Source organism: Haplochromis burtoni, unplaced genomic scaffold (genome assembly GCF_018398535.1).
Source record: "Haplochromis burtoni strain Fernald_Lab_line unplaced genomic scaffold, NCSU_Asbu1 Contig_73, whole genome shotgun sequence".
Classification (NCBI taxonomy): Eukaryota; Metazoa; Chordata; class Actinopteri; order Cichliformes; family Cichlidae; genus Haplochromis; species Haplochromis burtoni.
The window spans coordinates 204056-223250 of record NW_024582434.1 but is presented as its reverse complement, the minus strand read 5'-3'; the positions used below and the strand labels follow the sequence as shown (position 1 = coordinate 223250).

The following is a 19195-nucleotide window of genomic DNA, read 5'->3' as shown; positions in this document are numbered from 1 at the left end:
AACAACCGGATAAAGCACCTTGTTGTGATTTGGTGCTATATAAATAAAATTTAATCCTCAGTTCAGATAAAATGCAAATGCTTATGTCGTCCCCCGTCATCTTTTTCCTTCTGTAGGCTCTGAAGTGGCAGCAGCATCAGGGTCTCCTGCCTCCTGGTATGACCATTGACTTGTTCAGAGGTAAAGCTGCCGTTAAAGATGTAGAAGAGGAACGCTTTCCCACGCAGCTCAGCAGACACATCAAGGTACCCACACTATCCCAAAATGGCAATTTGTATTAGTCAGCTTCTTCACTGTGACCAGGCCTTACTGCCATTTCTTCAAGTTCATGACTTAAACTTGTTCTGACGTGACTTGTTTTTCCTCCCTGTGCAGTTTGGACAGAAATCTCACGTGGAGTGTTCCCGATTCTCCCCTGATGGTCAGTATCTGGTCACTGGCTCTGTGGACGGTTTCATCGAAGTCTGGAACTTCACAACTGGCAAAATCAGGAAGGTGGGTTGAAAGGAAAAGAAAGGCAGATTTAGTTTCTGCTTAAATGTCACTCTGTTTATGCCAGTTATTTTTATATATCTTTTGTGTTTGCAGGATCTGAAATACCAGGCTCAGGATAACTTCATGATGATGGATGACGCTGTGTTGTGTATGGGCTTCAGTCGGGACACAGAGATGTTGGCCACTGGAGCCCAGGATGGGAAGGTTAAGGTATAGAGGACCAGCTGTACTTCAGTTTCTGTCATTGTCCTTCTGTGTTTCATTCACCAATTCTGCACTTGCAGCCCATTTCTAGCTATATAACCACATCTATTGGTATAAAATTATAAAAACCAAGAAGACATTTTAATTATTACACATGAAAGCTCTCAGAAAACTGAAAACCTCAGTTTCTTTCACTCGTGTGTTTTCTGTTTTACTAAAACACGAGAACAAACTGTATGTGTCTGTGTAGGTTTGGAAGATCCAGAGCGGTCAGTGTTTGAGGAGGTTCGAGCGTGCCCACAGCAAAGGAGTAACATGTGTCAGCTTCTGCAAGGACAGCAGCCAGCTCCTCAGTGCCTCCTTTGATCAGACCATCAGGTAAACTACTATCTGACTGTTTGTCCTTACCAGCAGCAGAGGAGGCTGTGCAGCCATTAGGGTGGTGTTTTTCTAGTGGTGTTTTCCCCCATATGCACAATGTGTTTACCAAACTCAATCATGCACTCACTTCTAGTTTCTCACTGCGACTGTGGTGTGAAATAAAGATAATACAGTGGTTATGGCTGCCACTATTATTTCTCAAAATCTAAAGCTCATACTAAGGACGTGCAAGGTTGTTTAATTGTCACAAAGTGAATGATCTTAGTGCTGATGTCCATGATGACCAAACTTCAAAGCAGGCTATGGGATCATGAGTGTGGTCTGGTTGTGTTCAAGCATGTAGGAGGTGGATGGGAGCAGGTGAAAAGATCACTTTTTCCCAAAGTTCAGTTGGCTTTTTATCGTGATGATTTTGGTTGTTTAAGAAGAACCGTAGTTTTTAGCTCCACTCAGGCACTCTCTTTGCTGTACACTCTGTGTGAGTGTACGAGTGGCTGCTGCTGTTTGAAGTTCTCTTATCTAACAACAGCTGGTGCCTAGATGCTAACAATACTGTTACCATTGGCAACAAAAGACCATACTAATTGTGTCTTGAAGTATTAAATACACTTACATTAAAAAACAAAAACAGCTGCATTTTTGTGTCAGTAAATCAGCAGTGGTGGCTCCTCTGAACATGATTTACTAAAGCCCCTCCCCCGACTAGCAGCTGAACACATGAACAGTAGCAACAAACAACCAACCAGTAATAACAAGGAATTTCAAGAGCTCAATAAAGCTCCAAGTAGGGCTGGGCTATATCATACCATTCACGGTAATACCGGTGTCATTTTGGGCAACGATAGGAAAATGACATATCGCGATAGAATATGGGTAAAACGCGCATGCGCAGTGCCTATGTTTACATACGCACATGGCGGCGACGCAGAATGAAAAGAGCGAAAGTGGATCGTTAAATGAAACAGATGAACCAGAATTGGTTTGTAAAAATCCCACTGGAAATGCCTTTTGGCAAACTGTCAGCAAGGAATTTGCGCTGTTACATTTTTATATAACTTTAATGCACATAAAAAAACAGCTGCTTGTTTAAGTGAAAATACATTGATGGGGGTTTTTGCACTAATAAAGTTGTGGAGTTGTAAAGTATTTTGTCTAGTGTCAATTATATTGTCAGTTACTGTATATCGTTATCGCAAATTTTCAAATGTATATCGTGATAAATATTTTTGGTCATATCGCCCTGCTCTAGCTCCAAGACAGTTAGAATGTTTACCTGACTGGCACACACGTTAACATTAGCCATGTAATTACGTACATTATGATTGTAGTAGCACTGCCGGCTATGACTAATAAATGATAACATTAATGTTGGATCTGGGCAAGAAATAGTTCTGGTCCTCTGTAACATTAATGTAGTGTTGATTTAAAACAATAGCATAGGTACTTTTGTTTCTATTAATGTCCCAGATGTTTACCAGCAACACACAAACAGTGGCATCCACTCTTAGCGTCTGTATTTTATCAGCATGAGTAAATATAGTGCGAAGTCAGCAGAATCACAGGAATTTAACAAGGCGGAATAGACTACTGTTCTTTCATTCTTCATTAAAACTACTGTGCTCTTCAGTAAACCTTCTTAAATTATTATGTCGACGTCATCCCTATTTGGTTGTTGTTGTTTTTCATAAGAATCCATGGACTTAAGTCAGGTAAAACTCTAAAGGAGTTCCGCGGTCACTCCTCGTTTGTCAACGAGGTCACATTCACTCCGGACGGCCATCACATCATCAGCGCTTCATCTGATGGTACAGTAAAGGTAAGAGAAGCGGCTGATTTAAAAATAACCCCATTCATCCACTTCTTTCTCATAATGCTTCTTGCTTTCCCACTCATCTTCAACGTGCTTCAGGTCTGGAACGTGAAGACCACTGAGTGCACCAGCACCTTCAAGCCTCTGGGAACGTCAGCCGGCACTGATATCACAGTCAATAACGTCATCCTGCTGCCCAAGAACCCGGAGCACTTTGTCGTGTGCAACCGCTCCAACACAGTGGTCATCATGAACATGCAGGGACAGGTCAGTTAATGTCGCCACATCACTAACAGTTGTTTGGGATTTTCTTCTAAACCCGGAGTTTTAGGTAATAAGCTGTTTTCTTGTGCAGATCGTGAGGAGTTTCAGCTCCGGTAAGAGGGAAGGTGGTGACTTTGTGTGCTGCACTCTGTCGCCCCGCGGCGAGTGGATCTACTGCGTGGGTGAAGACTTTGTGCTCTACTGCTTCAGCACAGTCACCGGCAAGCTGGAGAGAACACTGACGGTACGTTACGGCACTCAGGATCAGAGTTTCCAAAAATACCACACCATGTTCTGTCCTCTGTTCCTCCCCCAAGTTCTTATCGCTGAAGTTTTGAAGTCAGTGTTGAAGGGGGGGATGTGTAACTGCCTTGTCTTCCATATAAAACTATATGCATGTAGGTGTTGTACTGGTCACTGCTGATGTGTTTCCATTTTACACACAGTAGCTGAAATTATTTTGCAAAATAATGGATAATTTTTGTGTGAATCCATCACTTCAGACTGGAAGAAGCTCTACTCTGTTTCACTCTTGATGTTTTTGGTGTATCTTGATCACATCTTACATCTCCCATCTCCAGGTCCACGAGAAGGATGTTATCGGCATCGCTCACCACCCCCACCAGAACCTCATCTCCACCTACAGTGAGGATGGCCTGCTGAAGCTCTGGAAACCTTAAAAAGAAAAAGAAAAAACACCCTCAGGAGAAGAGACTGATGCTCTCCTCAGTCTGGACACGGCTCCGCCCACTTTGATTTATTTAACCTTCTGCAGCCCTAATAAATCCTTCTCAGATTCAGGTGGTTCAGAGGTTTAAATTAATGGGAACACAGTAGTGACTAAAATGCAAAGACTGAGCAGGATTTTAAGAAGTTTTTGTATCATTAAAAAAATATACATGTGAATGTTGACAGCTACGGCAGTTTGGGGTGTTTGCACAGCAGAGTCTTATTTAACTCAGCTTCTTAGGTTTGTTGCATATTTTTTACAAATAAAGTTTTCATTTCATGTGTCTTAGAAAGCAATTTGATGAACAGCGATGGTATTTAATAATTTGTAGGCCACCTGCTGTTGTTGTTTTCATTAACAGTTTTCCACAGAAATTATTACAAATGTGAAGGAAACGTGATTGTCACAAATTCTCGAACTGTACTCAGTGAAATCCTAAAGAAAAGAATTCTGCACGTTTTCCACCGGCTGTTCAATAAATAAGATTCTGTTGTTCAACATGCGAGCATTTCCAACTTTTATGTAAGCGCGCTTCGGCAGGAGGAGAGAGGTCCACAGTGAGAGTGCAGATACATGAGCCGACTCATTTTAAAAGTTTGTTTTTGTAAATATATTTTTGTTTGCATTTTTCAGTAAGATCTGGTTAAATAGTTCATGGTTGCATGTTGGTTCCTCTCATTTAGAATAGAAAAAGTATAAGATGTAGAAAATGTTACCCAGTATTTTTGAATTCCTCAAACGTTGCTGATCTTGGACAGAAAACAGTTTTGTTCAGTGATCCATAAAATACCACCTATTTGGTTATCATTTGGAAATGGGGTGTAATATGTCAAGTGTTTTTTGTTTTTTCCTTCTGGTTTGTTTTTGGGGGGGTTTTATACCCATTTATATGAATTTGCTGTCTGGATGCACACGTCCTGTGTAACGCCGTCTGTCTGTGCCATTAAACTGTTTAACCAGAGCAGTGAAATGTGACATCTGTGCAAAAGAAATAATCCCTTCCAGTGCTTTTGAATCATTGCGACATACCAGTAATTCAAGAAATCTTCCACATTTTAAAGGCGAGAAAAAAAAAAGAAACTTCACAAAACATCTGAAGTTTTTAAAGGTAGTTCGGTCTACATTTAATTTCCTGCCTCCCCGAGTTCTGGAAGATGTTTTGGTAATTCTGTTCCTCTGCGTTTAATCCCTGAATAAACTGGTGCATGGCTGTTGGTACAGCAGCTCTGCAGAGGAGAGGAGCATCCAGTCAGTCAGCGAGGTAAGGAAGGTTTGTAAATCCTTCAAAATAAAAGCGCAAATGTGAAAACGTACCTACCTACGTATAACGTACCTCTACTCTGATTGTTGTCACCAGAATTGTTTTGATTATTTTACCAAGTCAAGAGCATTTCAGAAAATTATTAAAGTGTCATTTATTCTAAAGATTCTGGAGCCTTTTATTATTTCCTGTAATGGCAGCATGTAAGAAGGATGTGGTGGTTTCTTACACCAATGAACAATTACTTATTTGTATCCTACTTTTTTCAACAAAAAAGAATTCCACACAGACTAAGGCTCAATTTATTTTCAGCTTTTTGAAGTCTTATTTAATTTAGCCAAAAACACATCATACTAAAGTTAATTTTTTAAACTTATATATATATATATATATATATATACACACACACAACAGGAAGTTGTTTGCATTGCTGTGAACTTGATGTTGCAGAGCAGCCGGTCACAGAGGTTGAATGAGAAGTTCGTGTTAGGTTTTCTGCAGGGGAGAGTTGCTATGGCAGGATTTCTGCTCATCACTGTGCTTTTTTATCTGAACTGTGGCTCATTTGTTGTTGTTATAAGCAGACCTGCAGATGGCACAACCTCAAGGAGAGCCACTGTGGCTTTAAACACAGCTCTAACTTCAACTGAGAGCCTTTTTTCTGCAGGGAAACCCAATACCACTGAGGTTCCCACCGCAGGATTCACAACTAGGTATCGTAAGTCAATAAGCAAACCCACCACAGCTCCAGAAAGTCTGAGTGAAGCTGCTGGTAAAACAACTGAAAGAGAAAAAGAAGGTCCTCCAGAGTTGGGTGAGTGGACACAAACTGATATTTATTTCTGTTTTTCATTTTCTTTAATGCTGTTTAATCTCAAATTGATGACAAATTGTTAAATTCAAAGGGTTCTCCTTCATGGAAAAGCTTACATGAGAGCAAATGAACTCCACTGATTGTCCTTTGGTTTTACTGGTCATTACTTTTCCCTTAAGCAAAAAGCCTATGTGGTAAAGCAGTTTCAGTGTAAATGCATCATGGTGACACTGAAAGAGAACAAAGCAGCCAAAACTTTAATTCAATGTAAATTCTGCTTTGAAAGTTAGATGCAACAAACTGTCTACCAGCTCTAATCATGGTCGCATTAATCACTGATGAAGCGACAGACTTTCAACAACAACTTGAAGCCACAGTTTTGTAGATACTCGGAGTGTAAAAGGACTGTGTTAGTGTTTTCATATCTGCGGTCGGAGAGTCATTGTCCGAGGGCTGGGGGAGGATGTTCCACATTCTGCAGAGGGTGCAGTGAAACATTTTAGCCGTGTGTTTTCGCTGATGAAAACCAGATGGGCTGTGCAATGCCTGAGAGCAGAAAACAGAAGGCAACTCTTCTTAAAACCAGTCACATGTAATGTTGCTAATGCAGGAATATTCCACTGCACAGCGAGCAGATGCACATCCAGAGCATCTACTGCAGGGGTTGTTAGTTTGTTTATTGAGCTCGTTATTTAATTCAAGAAGGACAGTGCATGTTAACTGTCTCACAGACTTGGGGCACAGGGAGTAACATCTTGTTTGCTTTCTTGGCAAGAGTCATCTCACCCTCAAAAATTAAACCGTACATTATTATTATAGCATCAAAAAATGATGGACAGCACCAAGAAACAGCTGGCGTTGTCTCCATAGTTAAATATTTTTGAATTTTTAAATTTGATTGTTTGTGCAGGGCTTTTTCCCGTTTCTGTGTTAAAATAAGCAGACAAATTCATTATTAATAGAAATATATGAGAGTCTCATCTAGTTCTCTGCAAGAGATTGAAATATAGCTATTCCAACCCCCTGAGCCATGGTTGCCCCCCCGTGGCTCAGGGGGTTGGGAATCGCATCTGTAACCGGATGGGCTCTCGTTCCTGGTCGTTGTGTCCTTGGGCAAGACACTTTACCCTACTTGCCTACTGGTGTTGGCCAGATGGCGCGATATGGCAGCCTCGCTTCTGTCAGTCTGCCCCAGGGCAGCTGTGGCTACAACTGTAGCTGCCTCCACCAGTGAGTGAATGAATAGTGGCATTGTAAAGCGCTTTGGGTGCCTAGAAAAGCACTATATAAATCCAATCCATTATTATTTTCCTTGAAAGCAAAGTTCCATTGTAAAGTGTCCTGTCTAAAATATTGCATATTGATGTGGTATGAGGAATGCATGCCCTGTTGTGTATCAAATGGTTTGCTTTTTTTATAGCAAAGAGGTCCACCAGAGGCATTAAGGTAGCAAAGAAGCCCAAAACGGTCCTGAAGAAACCCAAAGTCATCGGCAAGAAGCCAAATGCTGCTGAAAGAGCAAAACCCCAGGTCAAAAAAAGAGTGAGCCCATCAGTGGCCACAGAAACAGCCCCACGTATGTATCGGGGGTTAGCCCCAAAGTATACAGTATGCCCATCAGACAGGTTTGGTTGCTTTTTCCTGCTTGAAAGAGGTCAAGCTGTCAGGTCACACTCACACCAGGCAGCCACAAACCAAACTATTTCCTAAACTAGCTCAGATAAGAGCCATTTATGGGTTTAATATTGTGACAATCAAACTCAAGGCAGTGCTGAATGGAGGCATACTGTATATGTAAAGCCTGATGTATAACTGCTGTGTGTTACACTCATTCAGTGCAAGCTCAAACTAAAGCCTGGCAGCAGCTTCCATCCACCTGCAGCTACTTTTAAAAACACAGGTATTCATGATACAAACGCAAAATTGATTCATTGAAGCCCTTAAAAAGAAGAAAGTGCAGACTCAGACTTTTGCTGAACTGCTCACAGATTTCACCTTTCTGCTTCTGCCAGTCTTCTTTATTTACATTGGGAACACGATAAGCGATGATGTATTGTACCATATACAATGAGTTTCCTCCTCCTTCACTTCAATTTGAAGAGTTTTATTATCTTCCTCTAGCTTCCTTTTACTCTTAGCGTCTCTTGATTTTTGTCCCTCATGTATGATTGAGCCGAACTTAGTCCCTGTAGTTAACACACATCACAGAATAGAAGTGTTTTGTAGTTACTAGTGTGATTATGCACAGTCTGGTTTCTGCCGTGTGCATATTCCCTTGTATATACAGTACATATCTCATATTTGTGTACTAGACTGGAAATCGTGCCAGCTGAGTAAGCGTGTGTGTGTATAGTGCATCTGTCTGCATAATCTGTGTGTACAGAGGGAATGATCGAAGGTTAGCTCAGTGGAGGCTGGCTAGAAATAAATGCTTAGTAGGCAAGCTGTCATGTCATGTCAAATCAGAGCCGATGTTCGTTAAAATCCATGCAGGCCTGTCAGACAGTGCTGGGGTGAGATTAGCAGTGAGTGATATGACAGAAAATGTTGCATTTTGAGAATAAGTACGTGTCAAACTTATAATATTGCCTCTTCCTGGTTGATAGCGGAGGTGTTTTCATGCCTTCATTCATCAGCAGCATGATGCATAACTTAATATGAGTGTGACTTGACTTGAACTTTAGAACAATGGGAAGCAGCAAAGAGCGAGTCTGGGAAAAATGGGAAACCAGCACAGAGGTCAGATTCAGGGTCAGGAAAACATCTTCTATGGCTTCATTCATTTTAAATGAAAGATGAAATCTTTAGTGCTGGAGAACAATGAAAGATGCACAATAATCCTCTTCTACCTCTAGAAAAACTCCTGGTGGGATTTATTTACACAGTTAATCAGCTCAGTTGTGGATTCCTTTAATGTAGTCAAAGCTGAGTGTAATCCGGGCATCGTTGTGAGTTTGCCAGCTGACTTTGGCTCCGCTTCAGAAGTTTGAGAATAAATTTGTGGTTTGGCAGGATTCCCGTGGTCAGCAGCAACAAAGACACATTTTGACTCACAAGCAACTCGAATGAGATCCTACAGGAGTGCAAGGCAAAAGGGGGAAAGGGTCTTTACAGGAAATGCCATCAACATTTAGCATTCATTTATGCTACTTCTATATTCTGGCCCAACGCTTTTTAGCAGCTAATAAAGCTTCCTAAGAGGAGGAGGCGTTTTGAACCGAGCTGAACCCAGCAGACAATGAGAGTCTGTCCGAGGACTCACGGCTGCAGAGCCCGTGAACAGGTTTACAGAAACCTCAGTGCTTCAGCTTTCGCTGTTTTCTACCTGCTGCCTTTGACTTAATTTGTAAACCCATCAGGGTTGAAGACACTTGAACAAGTGAAAATCTTAAAAACATAAAAGAATAATAGTTATGTTTCCGCTCAGCGTTCGTACAGAGGGGTTCAGATTTGCCCACTAAAAAGGTCAACAATAATGATGAGCATTTCCAAATTCATCATACAAGCGATTTTTGTATGGAAGCATCTGCCTTTTTATCTAATCTGCTAAAAAAAAACGTGAAAAATGCTTTTGAGGGGTCAACTCTCAGCTTTTTATTCACGAGAAACGTGTGTGCATGTGTTCAGTAAAATATGTACAAGGCACGGTTATGTTTGTTTAAATGCAATGCATCCATGCGGCTGAATATTTTATACAATCACATATTGATGCAGGGCGTCAAAGCGCACTGAGCCACAAGTTCCTGGAAGTTTGATTTGAACATCTGCATTTTAAAATAATCTAACGTGCTTCAGTGTAAATAAGAAAACCCTTTTTTCCAACAGTGTGTTCTGTCTGATGGCACTAAATTATCAGAAAATGACAGTTCACAGATATTCTGTCTTTTAATAACGTTCTCAAAAAATCAGACTTCTACCTTTCGAACTCACACTTCTTCGAATTCACCCCTTCTCCTGTAATTTCATTCATAATTAAGTGAAATGACTGATAAAGCCCTGCTGGTTGTCTCAGAATGTCCTCCACTGGGTCTCGAGTCACTGAAGGTCAAAGACACACAGCTGAGGGCTTCGTCCTACAAGCGCCGAGGCCTGGGTCCCCACAGGGGTCGACTCAACATCCAGGTGACTGCGCAGAATTTTAAAAAAGATCCACTGCACTTCAGGCTATACTTGCAGAAGCATCATAAACACTGTGCATTCCACTTGTGTGTGGCAGTCTGGAATAGAGGATGGAGATATCTATGATGGGGCCTGGTGTGCTCAGTACAGAGATAAGAAGCAGTGGCTGGAGGTTGACGCTCGACGGCTGACTCGCTTTACTGGTGTCATCCTGCAGGGGCGCAACTCCATCTGGAGGTCAGTGCTGGTGGGTTAGAAATCAGTAAGCCTGCTGGGAAACTGGTTTCAGGACAAAATGGAAGTATTGTTTCATTTTGAAGTCCAAGATAGAGTTCCCAAAGTCTGCCTACTGTGAGATGTTACTCAATGTTACTTAATTTAAGACACATAAAAGCAGGCTTTGCTCCGTCTTCAGTTTGTGCTCTTTTTCATAAACCTGGTAATGTCTTGATTAAGTTAAAAAGTGTGTGTCATATCACATGTGCCATATTTACAACCCAGATGTGTGTTTTCTGTTCACAAACAGCTGGGACATTGTGCATACCTACAAGGTGCAGTTCAGCAATGACACACTGGTCTGGAAGCCATGTATGAACGGGACTGAAGAGGCTGTGAGTGAACACCCGAGCTCTGATCTTCCCTCTACTCTGTGTATACGTTTCACTTTCTAAGCTGGTTATAAAAGGAGTCACGAGGCCGTTCTTTGTCTCAGGTTTATCTGTTAATTAAAGGTAACGGGTTAGCCTTTTGCATGTTTATGAAAGAATACAGCCCAAAATAATATAAGCGGAACTATGTATCCTTGTATTTAGGGATTTTTTTTTTTTTTTTTTGGGGGGGGGGGGGGTGTCTTTATTTGTGGAATAACTTTGCGTTATTCTTACTCCCACCACAGAAGCTTGAACCCACTTCATGGACAAAAAAAAGGAAAAGCCATTAGAGTTTAATTTACCCGCAAGCTGTTACCATCATTCCAACAAAGTCCTGTAAAGGAAAGTTTGGTCCATAGTGTTGACGCAGCACATTTAAAGATTATATGCTATTTCATTTTTACAGTGTGAGGGCAAAGTTTGTGACGTTCGGTTATTGAAAACTCAAAAACTGGTTTAACTGTGCAGATTTGTTGGGGTTTGTTCTTTCCCCTGCTCTGTCTGGTATGTGTGACTCAGCCACAGCTGGCACGATGTGCCAGATGTGCTTTGTCCAACCTTTTTCTTTCTTTTTCTTTTTTTCCCCACGGGGCTTTTGAATTCAGGTGGTGAAAATCAGAGGAGATCAAAATATGACAAGCGTGCACAAACTGAAGTTAAAATTCACGGTTTGCAGTGATAGAGCAATGTGCTCATATTCAGTTATGAAAATAGTTTTTACAGTACAATTTTATATTTTTATTACTAAAAAAATCGTATTTGTATTATAGGTCGTTAACCTAAATGTGTCCTTGTGTCGCAGATATTTGAAGGAAACCAAGATGCAGAGACACCCGTCCTCGCCCTCTTCAACACTTCCACAGTGGCACGCTATATTCGGATCAACCCACAGTCCTGGTACCAGAATGGGACGAAGGGGGACATCTGCCTGAGAGCTGAGGTGTTGGGCTGTGCACTCCCAGGTATAAGAGGCCACTAGCTGGAAATAGTTTTTTTACATTCATATAGATATAAGTATTTAATTAAAGTGACACACGTTTCCCATTTTACAGATCCAAACAGTATCTATCCATGGCAGACAGAGCCCACAGAGTCCAAAGACAAGCTGGACTTCAGACACCACAACTATAAGGAGATGAGAAAGGTGTTTGTTTTATATCCTGAACATTTTAATGTGTGTGTGGTCTGCTTGGTCTGACCAAAAGCAAATATACAGAGGTTTCATTCTGTTGAATGAACTGTGCTGCCACTACGAGCTGTCTGAATCTGACGGTCAGAAAACAAACAACCAAAGCAAACACAGGTCCACCTTCCCCAAACATAGCCAGAGGTCTGACATGGCTGATTTATGGGATGTAGACGTATGAAATGTTTATACTCCACTTCAGTGACAAGAAGTTTCTCTGTGCCATCTAACTTACTTTGTATGTGTATTTTATGTGTTCTTTGGCAGTTTTTTAACTTCAATTTCCTAAAAGAAGTGTTGGATAAATACTTCAGATGGTTCAAAGACACTCAGACTAAATGAGGAACCTTCAGATAATTAATTTCTAATAATCCATTTGTAAAATAATTTACCCCACATTTTTATACATATCATTTGTTTCCCACTGAGATGGGTTGAAATGATGCACTTGAATTTTGTCTGGGCATCATCTAAGCTTAACACACTTCCAATGAGGCTACAAAACAGTTGCCCTTTGAAATACTGTGTCAGTGAAACACGTTTTTTTTTTGTTTGTTTTGTTTTAACAGCTGATGAAGTCAGTACAAGAGGAGTGCCCTGACATCACGCGCATCTACAGCATCGGGAAGAGCTATATGGGGCTGAAGCTCTATGTCATGGAGATCTCCGACAATCCAGGAAAACACGAGCTGGGTGAGACTTACAGAGAAATGTGAAAGCGGCAGGAGAGGGAAGCTTAACTCTAGGAAGAAAAGCTCATCAGTGAAATCATTTGTTTTTTTTTAACATAAATCAAAGCTTAATCTAGTCTTACTAGTTAGAAGGTTTCCGGTTTTAATCCCTGACTCCTCTAGTCTGGATGTCAGAGTATCCTTGTGCAACGCAAAAAAGCAGAGGACCCTAAATTCCCTGAGGATGGCAGTGGTGCTCTGTGCGTGTTCATGACGTACACCTCCTCCTCACAGGTGTTTTTTAATTTACTTCTCAGAAGCTGAACTTCTTATTTCTAATTAGAAACATGGCACAAAGCTGCAATCATTATTTACTTATTGAGAGCTTGGAACACTGTGAAGAGTCAGGGCTTTGGCTCTTTACTGGTTTAAATCTTATCTTAAACTCAGGATTTTCTCAGCTATCACTAGAAAATACTCCTGCAGATCAGCTGTTATGACATCTGGAGTTCCACAGGGGTTAATCATGGAGCCTGTTCTTTTTTCTCTTTGTACATGCTCCATCTAGGTCAAAGTATTCCTCAACATAATTTGCCTTTTCATTGATGTCTATAATATTTACAGTTTTATTTACCGTTTAATCTGGGCAGGCACTGTTTCATAAGAAAGCTCCAATCTAAAGCTTCAACTAAACCTTGAATCTTCCACATGGTGCTGTGCTGCCATGCCGCTTCTCCCCTAATGAGACGGTAAACTAAGAGGTCAGCAGGTCAGTATACTGGTTCTGACCGTGTCTTTCAGCCCTTCTTCAGATACAGTGCACTACTGTGTGAGACATAAACAGTCCAGAGTTCTCCCTCGTTTGCTTTAAGGTGTACAAATGTTTTCTTTGGCCTCATCGACTCAGCCCGCGTGGCAGCAGAGTGGTAGGTAGGGTATTTCCCGCCAAAAAATCACTTCAGGTTGTTATGTTGAAGTCAGTCGGGGGGAGGTTGGGGTCTGTTTGGGTTTAAATCTGTGCTCTTGTTTGGTTAACCACATCTTCTTCATTGTTCTTTTCTCTGATTTATTTTACGGTGCTGTTGATAAGGGTGGCTGTAGCTCAGGTGGCAGAGCAGGTCAGCCACTAATCTGAAGGTTGGTGGTTCGATCCCAGGCTGCCTCCTGGCTGCATGCCAAATATCCTTGGGCAAGATACTAACCCCGTGTTTGCCTACTGGTGGTGGTCAGAGGGCCCGGTGGCGCCAGTGTCCAGCAGCCTTACCTCTGTCAGTGCACCCCAGGGCAGCTGTGGCTACAATGTAGCTTGCCATCGCCAGTGTGTGAATGACTGAATGTAGTGTGAAGCGCTTTGGGGTCCTTAGGGACTAGAAAAGCGCTATACAAATGCAGGCCATTTACCATGATGGCTTTGTTGAAGCTAAGGTCATATTTATAGAATATGACCTTTAAACATAGTGTGAACAAGAAATTGAATGCAAATCTGCCCCCATACTCATCTTATACTTGGTCCCCTGGTATAATCCCAGAACACCACACTGATGGTGATGATATCTCCCCCCCGACCTGTCATCCTGGCTCCCCCTTGCCATAGCATGTGTGCTGCACCTCATCAATCTCTAGCTGTGAGAGCAGCATGAGGGGTCTAGCCTAGTACCCTTGCTGAATACAGATGCCCCAGGTGAGAGTCTAACTTGAAAGTCCCACTCCAGAGGCGTGTAGTCTTACCAATACGCTATCCAGCTGCTATTATACTATATATATATATATATATATATCTCTATAGGTTGGATGGATGGGTGGGTGGATGAGCTTTAAATCTGTGCTTTCAAGTGTTTTAAATAGCCTCGGAGCCATTTTCATATTTAAAATATATTTGCTTACAGCACAGCTCGCTGTTTGAAAACTTTCTGAGTGTTATGTGCCGTATTTGTTGTTAGCAGTGAAGTGAGCTCAGAGTCCTCCTCATGAGCATTTCTCAGAATAACATGTGACATTTCAGAGATACCTGCCATTGAATGTGGAGTATGTGGCCCACTGATCTGTGCAACTCTGCATGTAAAACATCAAACTGCACGTGTATTAAAAGCTGTTGCATATGATATCCATTGCACATAAAGGATTTTGATGAGATTTGTGTTTAAATCTTTAAAGGCATTAACCAAATGACAAGTAAAAGTCTGGTATGAGCCAGCCTTCCCATCTCTGTGTTTGGCACCCCCTGCAGGAGAACCAGAGTTCCGATATGTTGCAGGGATGCATGGAAACGAGGTGCTGGGACGAGAGCTCCTGCTAAATCTCATGCAGTACATCTGCCAGGAGTATAAACGGGGAGACCAGCGCATAGTGCACCTGGTCAAAGAGACCCGCATCCACCTTCTGCCCTCCATGAACCCCGATGGATATGAGATGGCTTTTAAAAAGGTGCAGGAAACTCCCCTGTCAGCTCTGAATGTCAGCACTAGACATGAGAGTAATAAATTACCAGAACTGAAAGGAGTTAATCCTGTTTTCTTTGACGTTCAGGGCTCAGAGCTGGCAGGCTGGTCGCTGGGACGTTACAGCTATGAAGGCATCGATATGAACCACAACTTTGCTGACCTCAACTCAGTGATGTGGACCGCCATCGAGCTGGAGACAGACCGGTCCAAACTCATCAACCACTATTTCCCCATCCCTGAACAGTACACCACCGAAGAAGCTTTTGTGAGACACACGAGTGACAAACATACATTTCACACACACGAAAAATATCTCCATCACCTGTTTTCCTGCCTCTCAATTTCATATTTTATTGTAGAATGATTTAAAACTTTGATACTTTAATGGCGTTTTAATCCTAACGGTTTAAACACGAGGGTGACGGGTCATAGTATTTTTACATCGATTCAGTCCTGAGAAAAGGCATCAGTAAAAACAACCTGTACACGTGGACCAGGGTCATGTGGAGGCTTTCAGAAGCAGGGATAGTTCAAACCAAACATGTCTAAATTTAACATTTTATTTTTAACTTTAAAATTCTCTGACTGTCTGGGTGATAAATAACGATTTTCAGTATGAATTAATTAATTAAAAAACCATTAAACAAATAAAAACATTTTGAAAAATGTAATTTAAAAAATTAAACTGGAAAATAGAAAGAAAAAGGAATTTTTTAAAATAAAAACAGATATTTTAAACTTAGTTTTTCTAACAATAGGACAAGGTCCTTTTAATAAGCTTCCAGTTTTTCTTCCTGTCATTTTGTAGGTTTCACTCTTAGATTGTGATGAGTCATACCTAAATGTTTCTTATGGCTAATTTGTGCCTCCTTGTCTCCTCTTTCCTCCTGCCTGCGATCCCAAAGTTAATCTCAATACAACACATTGAAGGATGTCTTAATTCAAATGCATCTAGTGGGTAGAGGAAGAAAGGAGCTGCAGGAGGGTTATAATTGATGCTTCTTTGTTTCTTGTGGAACAAACAACAGCTAGAGCTTGTAAAACAGCTAAAAAGGTGGACAGATATCCACAGCATCATGTTTTCTGGGGATACTGTCCACTATTTACTGCCATTAAAATGTCACCTAAAACAGAGTCGAGTTTACCCTGATTGCAAGTTTTAGCAAACTCGCCACCTTTAACATCAGGTGGCGTCAGAGACCCGAGCTGTCATCAGCTGGATGCAGAACATCCCATTTGTTCTGGGTGCCAACCTCCACGGTGGAGAGCTGGTGGTCACCTACCCATACGACATGACACGGGACTGGGCGCCTCGTGAGCACACGCCCACAGCTGATGAGAGCTTCTTCCGCTGGTTGGCGGTAGTGTACGCCAGCACCAATCAGGTGACTGCTCCTTCCACGCTCTTAAACTACAAGACGCCTTAAAGAAAGTGAGTGAACAGTGTACTTTTACACGTAATATAAAACAGGTGATGTCCAACCATGACCGCCGGCCGTGCCACAACAAGGACTTCCTGAGATACAACAACATCATCAATGGAGCCGACTGGCACAATGTACCTGGAAGTAAGAACGAGTGTTTTTAAAGTCAGATTTAAAGCTTAAATCTCTGTTCTGTTTCTTAAATTAACATTTAATTTTTATTCTGTTTATCTCCTTTATCAGCTTACAAGACAAAATTAATACCATCAGAATCTGCAGACAGATGTGACCTTAGCTCTAACTTTTTCACTACCTAAAATTACTTACGCATTACTAGGTTACTTTCAGTCTGCTTAAATTTAATAATAGTATAATCATTTCTTTGTTACCTGTGAAAAACTGATTTGTTACCCTGTTAATCTGGTGTGCCTACCTTTAAGTCAGGGCTCTCGAACTCCAGGCTTTGAGGGCTGGTGTCCTGCAGGTTTTAGATGTGTCCTTGATCCAACACAGCTGATTTAAATGGCTAAACAACCTCCGCAACATGTCTTGTTGAGGTAATGAATCAAATGAACTAATCATTTGATTCAGGTGATTTGATTCATTTGATTTAGGGTGTGTTGACCCAGGGTGGTATCTAAAACCTGCAGGACACTGGCCCTCGAGGCCTGGAGTTCGAGACCCCGACTTTCAGTATATGTAGGTAAATATAACTGCACTTAATTTTCATTTATTTACAGAGGAATTAAGGCCTTTGTCATGGGCTGTATTACAAAGTGCTGCTGTCAAAATATTAAAAGTGTTTTTCAGCTTGCTAACAAACCTGGTTGCTCTGAAACTGATGGTATACATATGCACACCTATTTAAAAGTAAATAAGATGCTTTGGGTGAAATAGGGGAGACTAAATGGATAAAGACGATATTATACAACCTCTGTACCTTAATGACATGTTTTGACACCTATGTATTAGTAAAGACGTAGTTTGACAAACATTAGAATAGGTCACAGTTTTTTCCGGGGTCCCTAGTAAGTAGGGATGGGTATCGTTTAGGTTTTATCCGATACCGGTGCCAAACCGGTACTTTTGAAAGGGTGCCGGTGCTTAAACGGTGCTCAAACCGGTGTTTAAAGAATGGAGAACACAAAATTGGTCCAAAAACCTCTCATGTTCAGCTGTTTTTTGTAAAAAGATAACAATGTTAGCCTTTTCTGCAGCTATGGGGCATATATGGTATCACTCTTGGCTGGAAGTAGTGCTTAAACAATGGAAAAAACACAAACTTTGTCCAAAACCTCTCATGTTTAACTGTTTTCCACTTTTTCTTTGGTCATTTTAGCCTTTTTGGCCAGGGTGAAGGGAGTATCTGACATCAAACAGCCGCATGTAACTACGACGGTGTTTGCTAGTTGCCATCATGGCACTGGATACCGGTACCCATCCCTACTAGTAAGATTTACAGGCGCAGATCACCCTCACTAGCTTCATTTTGTTCTGAAAGCAGAGCTGAAATATGACTGAAACCTCTCGGGTCAGAACAGATAAACTAGGGTTTCTCCTAGCAGGTGACCAAAGATGTGTTTGATTTAGCTGAACATGACTATGTCTTTAAAAACATAAACTCAACACCAGAAAAACCTCAGCACAAAACATAACTTGGATTGAATAAATAAAGTTCGTCATATTTTTCTTTTTTACTTTCAGGTATGAATGACTTCAGCTATCTGCACACCAACTGCTTCGAGGTGACTGTGGAGTTGTCCTGTGATAAATTTCCTCACGCCAGCGAACTTCCCATTGAGTGGGAAAACAACAGGGAGTCTCTGCTGACTTACATGGAGCAGGTATATTAGTTATAGGTTTATTTTATGAATGGCTTGATTATCATTTTATTTTATTTTTTTAAAGGCTTTGTTTTATTTATTTTAGGTGCATCGTGGTATTAAGGGTGTGGTTCGCGACAAGGATACGGGGGCTGGACTAGCAGACGCCGTTATCAAAGTTGATGACATTAATCATCACATTAGATCAGGTACATTTTTATTTCACGTCAGATATTGAATCAGTTTTGGTGGTAAGAATAACAGAAGCAACTAAACATCAATAGCCTGTCAATAGATTCTGGACATTTTTAATTATTTCTTTATCATGATGTTAAGTGGAAATCTGATAACGTGATATAAAATGTTGGCCCTTTTTGCATGTTTTATAATAAAGGAAAAAAAATAAGGTTTTCTGGATGTTTGTGTATACTGTGATAGTCCACTGCACTGATACTTTTCCTCATGCCACCTTCTGTTATTCCCTTTCTGCAGTGGCCGATGGCGATTACTGGCGGTTGCTGAACCCTGGCGAGTATCGGGTGACGGCCACCGCAGAGGGCTACTTCCCCTCCTCCCGCACCTGCCAGGTCATGTATGACCACTACCCCACAATCTGTGATTTCCGCCTCACTAAGATGCCCAAAGAGAGGCTGAAGGAGCTTTTGAAGAAGGGAGGGAAACTTCCCAAAGACCTGCAGCTCAGGCTGCGGCAGCTACGCATGCGGAAGCTGCGTGTCACCACCAAGGCGATCAACCGGAGACGCACTGCTGCTGCAAAACGGGCAAAGAGGGTGCGATAATGATCGTGATCAAAGCGAGAACAAAGCAGGACTTGGTTCAAAGACCCACCTTCACGGGATTCACACATTAGAAATGTTTTTATCTTCTGCTGTGGAGCAGCAGAGCAACTTAGGAAAAAGTC

General features: G+C 41.4%; 2 protein-coding genes across 3 annotated transcripts in view; both read left to right on the top strand.

Moving 5' to 3' along the window:
* The window catches only part of smu1a (SMU1 DNA replication regulator and spliceosomal factor a), a 9931-nt gene extending 6094 nt beyond the window's left edge, over window positions 1-3837 (top strand). The window contains exons 5-12 of the mRNA XM_005924047.3: window positions 117-245; window positions 376-495; window positions 589-705; window positions 950-1077; window positions 2770-2896; window positions 2990-3157; window positions 3246-3398; window positions 3736-3837. Of these exons, the coding sequence (XP_005924109.1) occupies window positions 117-245; window positions 376-495; window positions 589-705; window positions 950-1077; window positions 2770-2896; window positions 2990-3157; window positions 3246-3398; window positions 3736-3834 (1041 nt within the window). The 3' untranslated portion in view covers window positions 3835-3837. The remainder of the gene's footprint in view (window positions 1-116; window positions 246-375; window positions 496-588; window positions 706-949; window positions 1078-2769; window positions 2897-2989; window positions 3158-3245; window positions 3399-3735) is intronic.
* Window positions 3838-5560: 1723 nt separating this feature from the next.
* On the top strand, window positions 5561-19171 carry cpxm1b (carboxypeptidase X (M14 family), member 1b). 2 transcript variants are annotated; one of them, XM_005924043.3, is made up of 15 exons: window positions 5561-5959; window positions 7380-7535; window positions 9972-10081; window positions 10176-10315; window positions 10605-10689; window positions 11531-11690; window positions 11781-11872; window positions 12484-12607; window positions 14813-15009; window positions 15112-15291; window positions 16214-16411; window positions 16498-16594; window positions 18155-18294; window positions 18380-18482; window positions 18766-19171. In XM_005924043.3, exons 1-15 carry the CDS (start codon window positions 5587-5589, stop codon window positions 19071-19073), a joined length of 2463 nt encoding a protein of 820 aa, XP_005924105.3. In that variant the 5' UTR covers window positions 5561-5586; the 3' UTR covers window positions 19074-19171. The 2 variants fall into 2 exon arrangements, with proteins under 2 accessions (XP_005924105.3, XP_005924106.3); XM_005924044.3 differs by lacking the exon at window positions 7380-7535 and having other exon boundaries at window positions 5562-5959.
* Window positions 19172-19195: the final 24 nt, after the last annotated feature.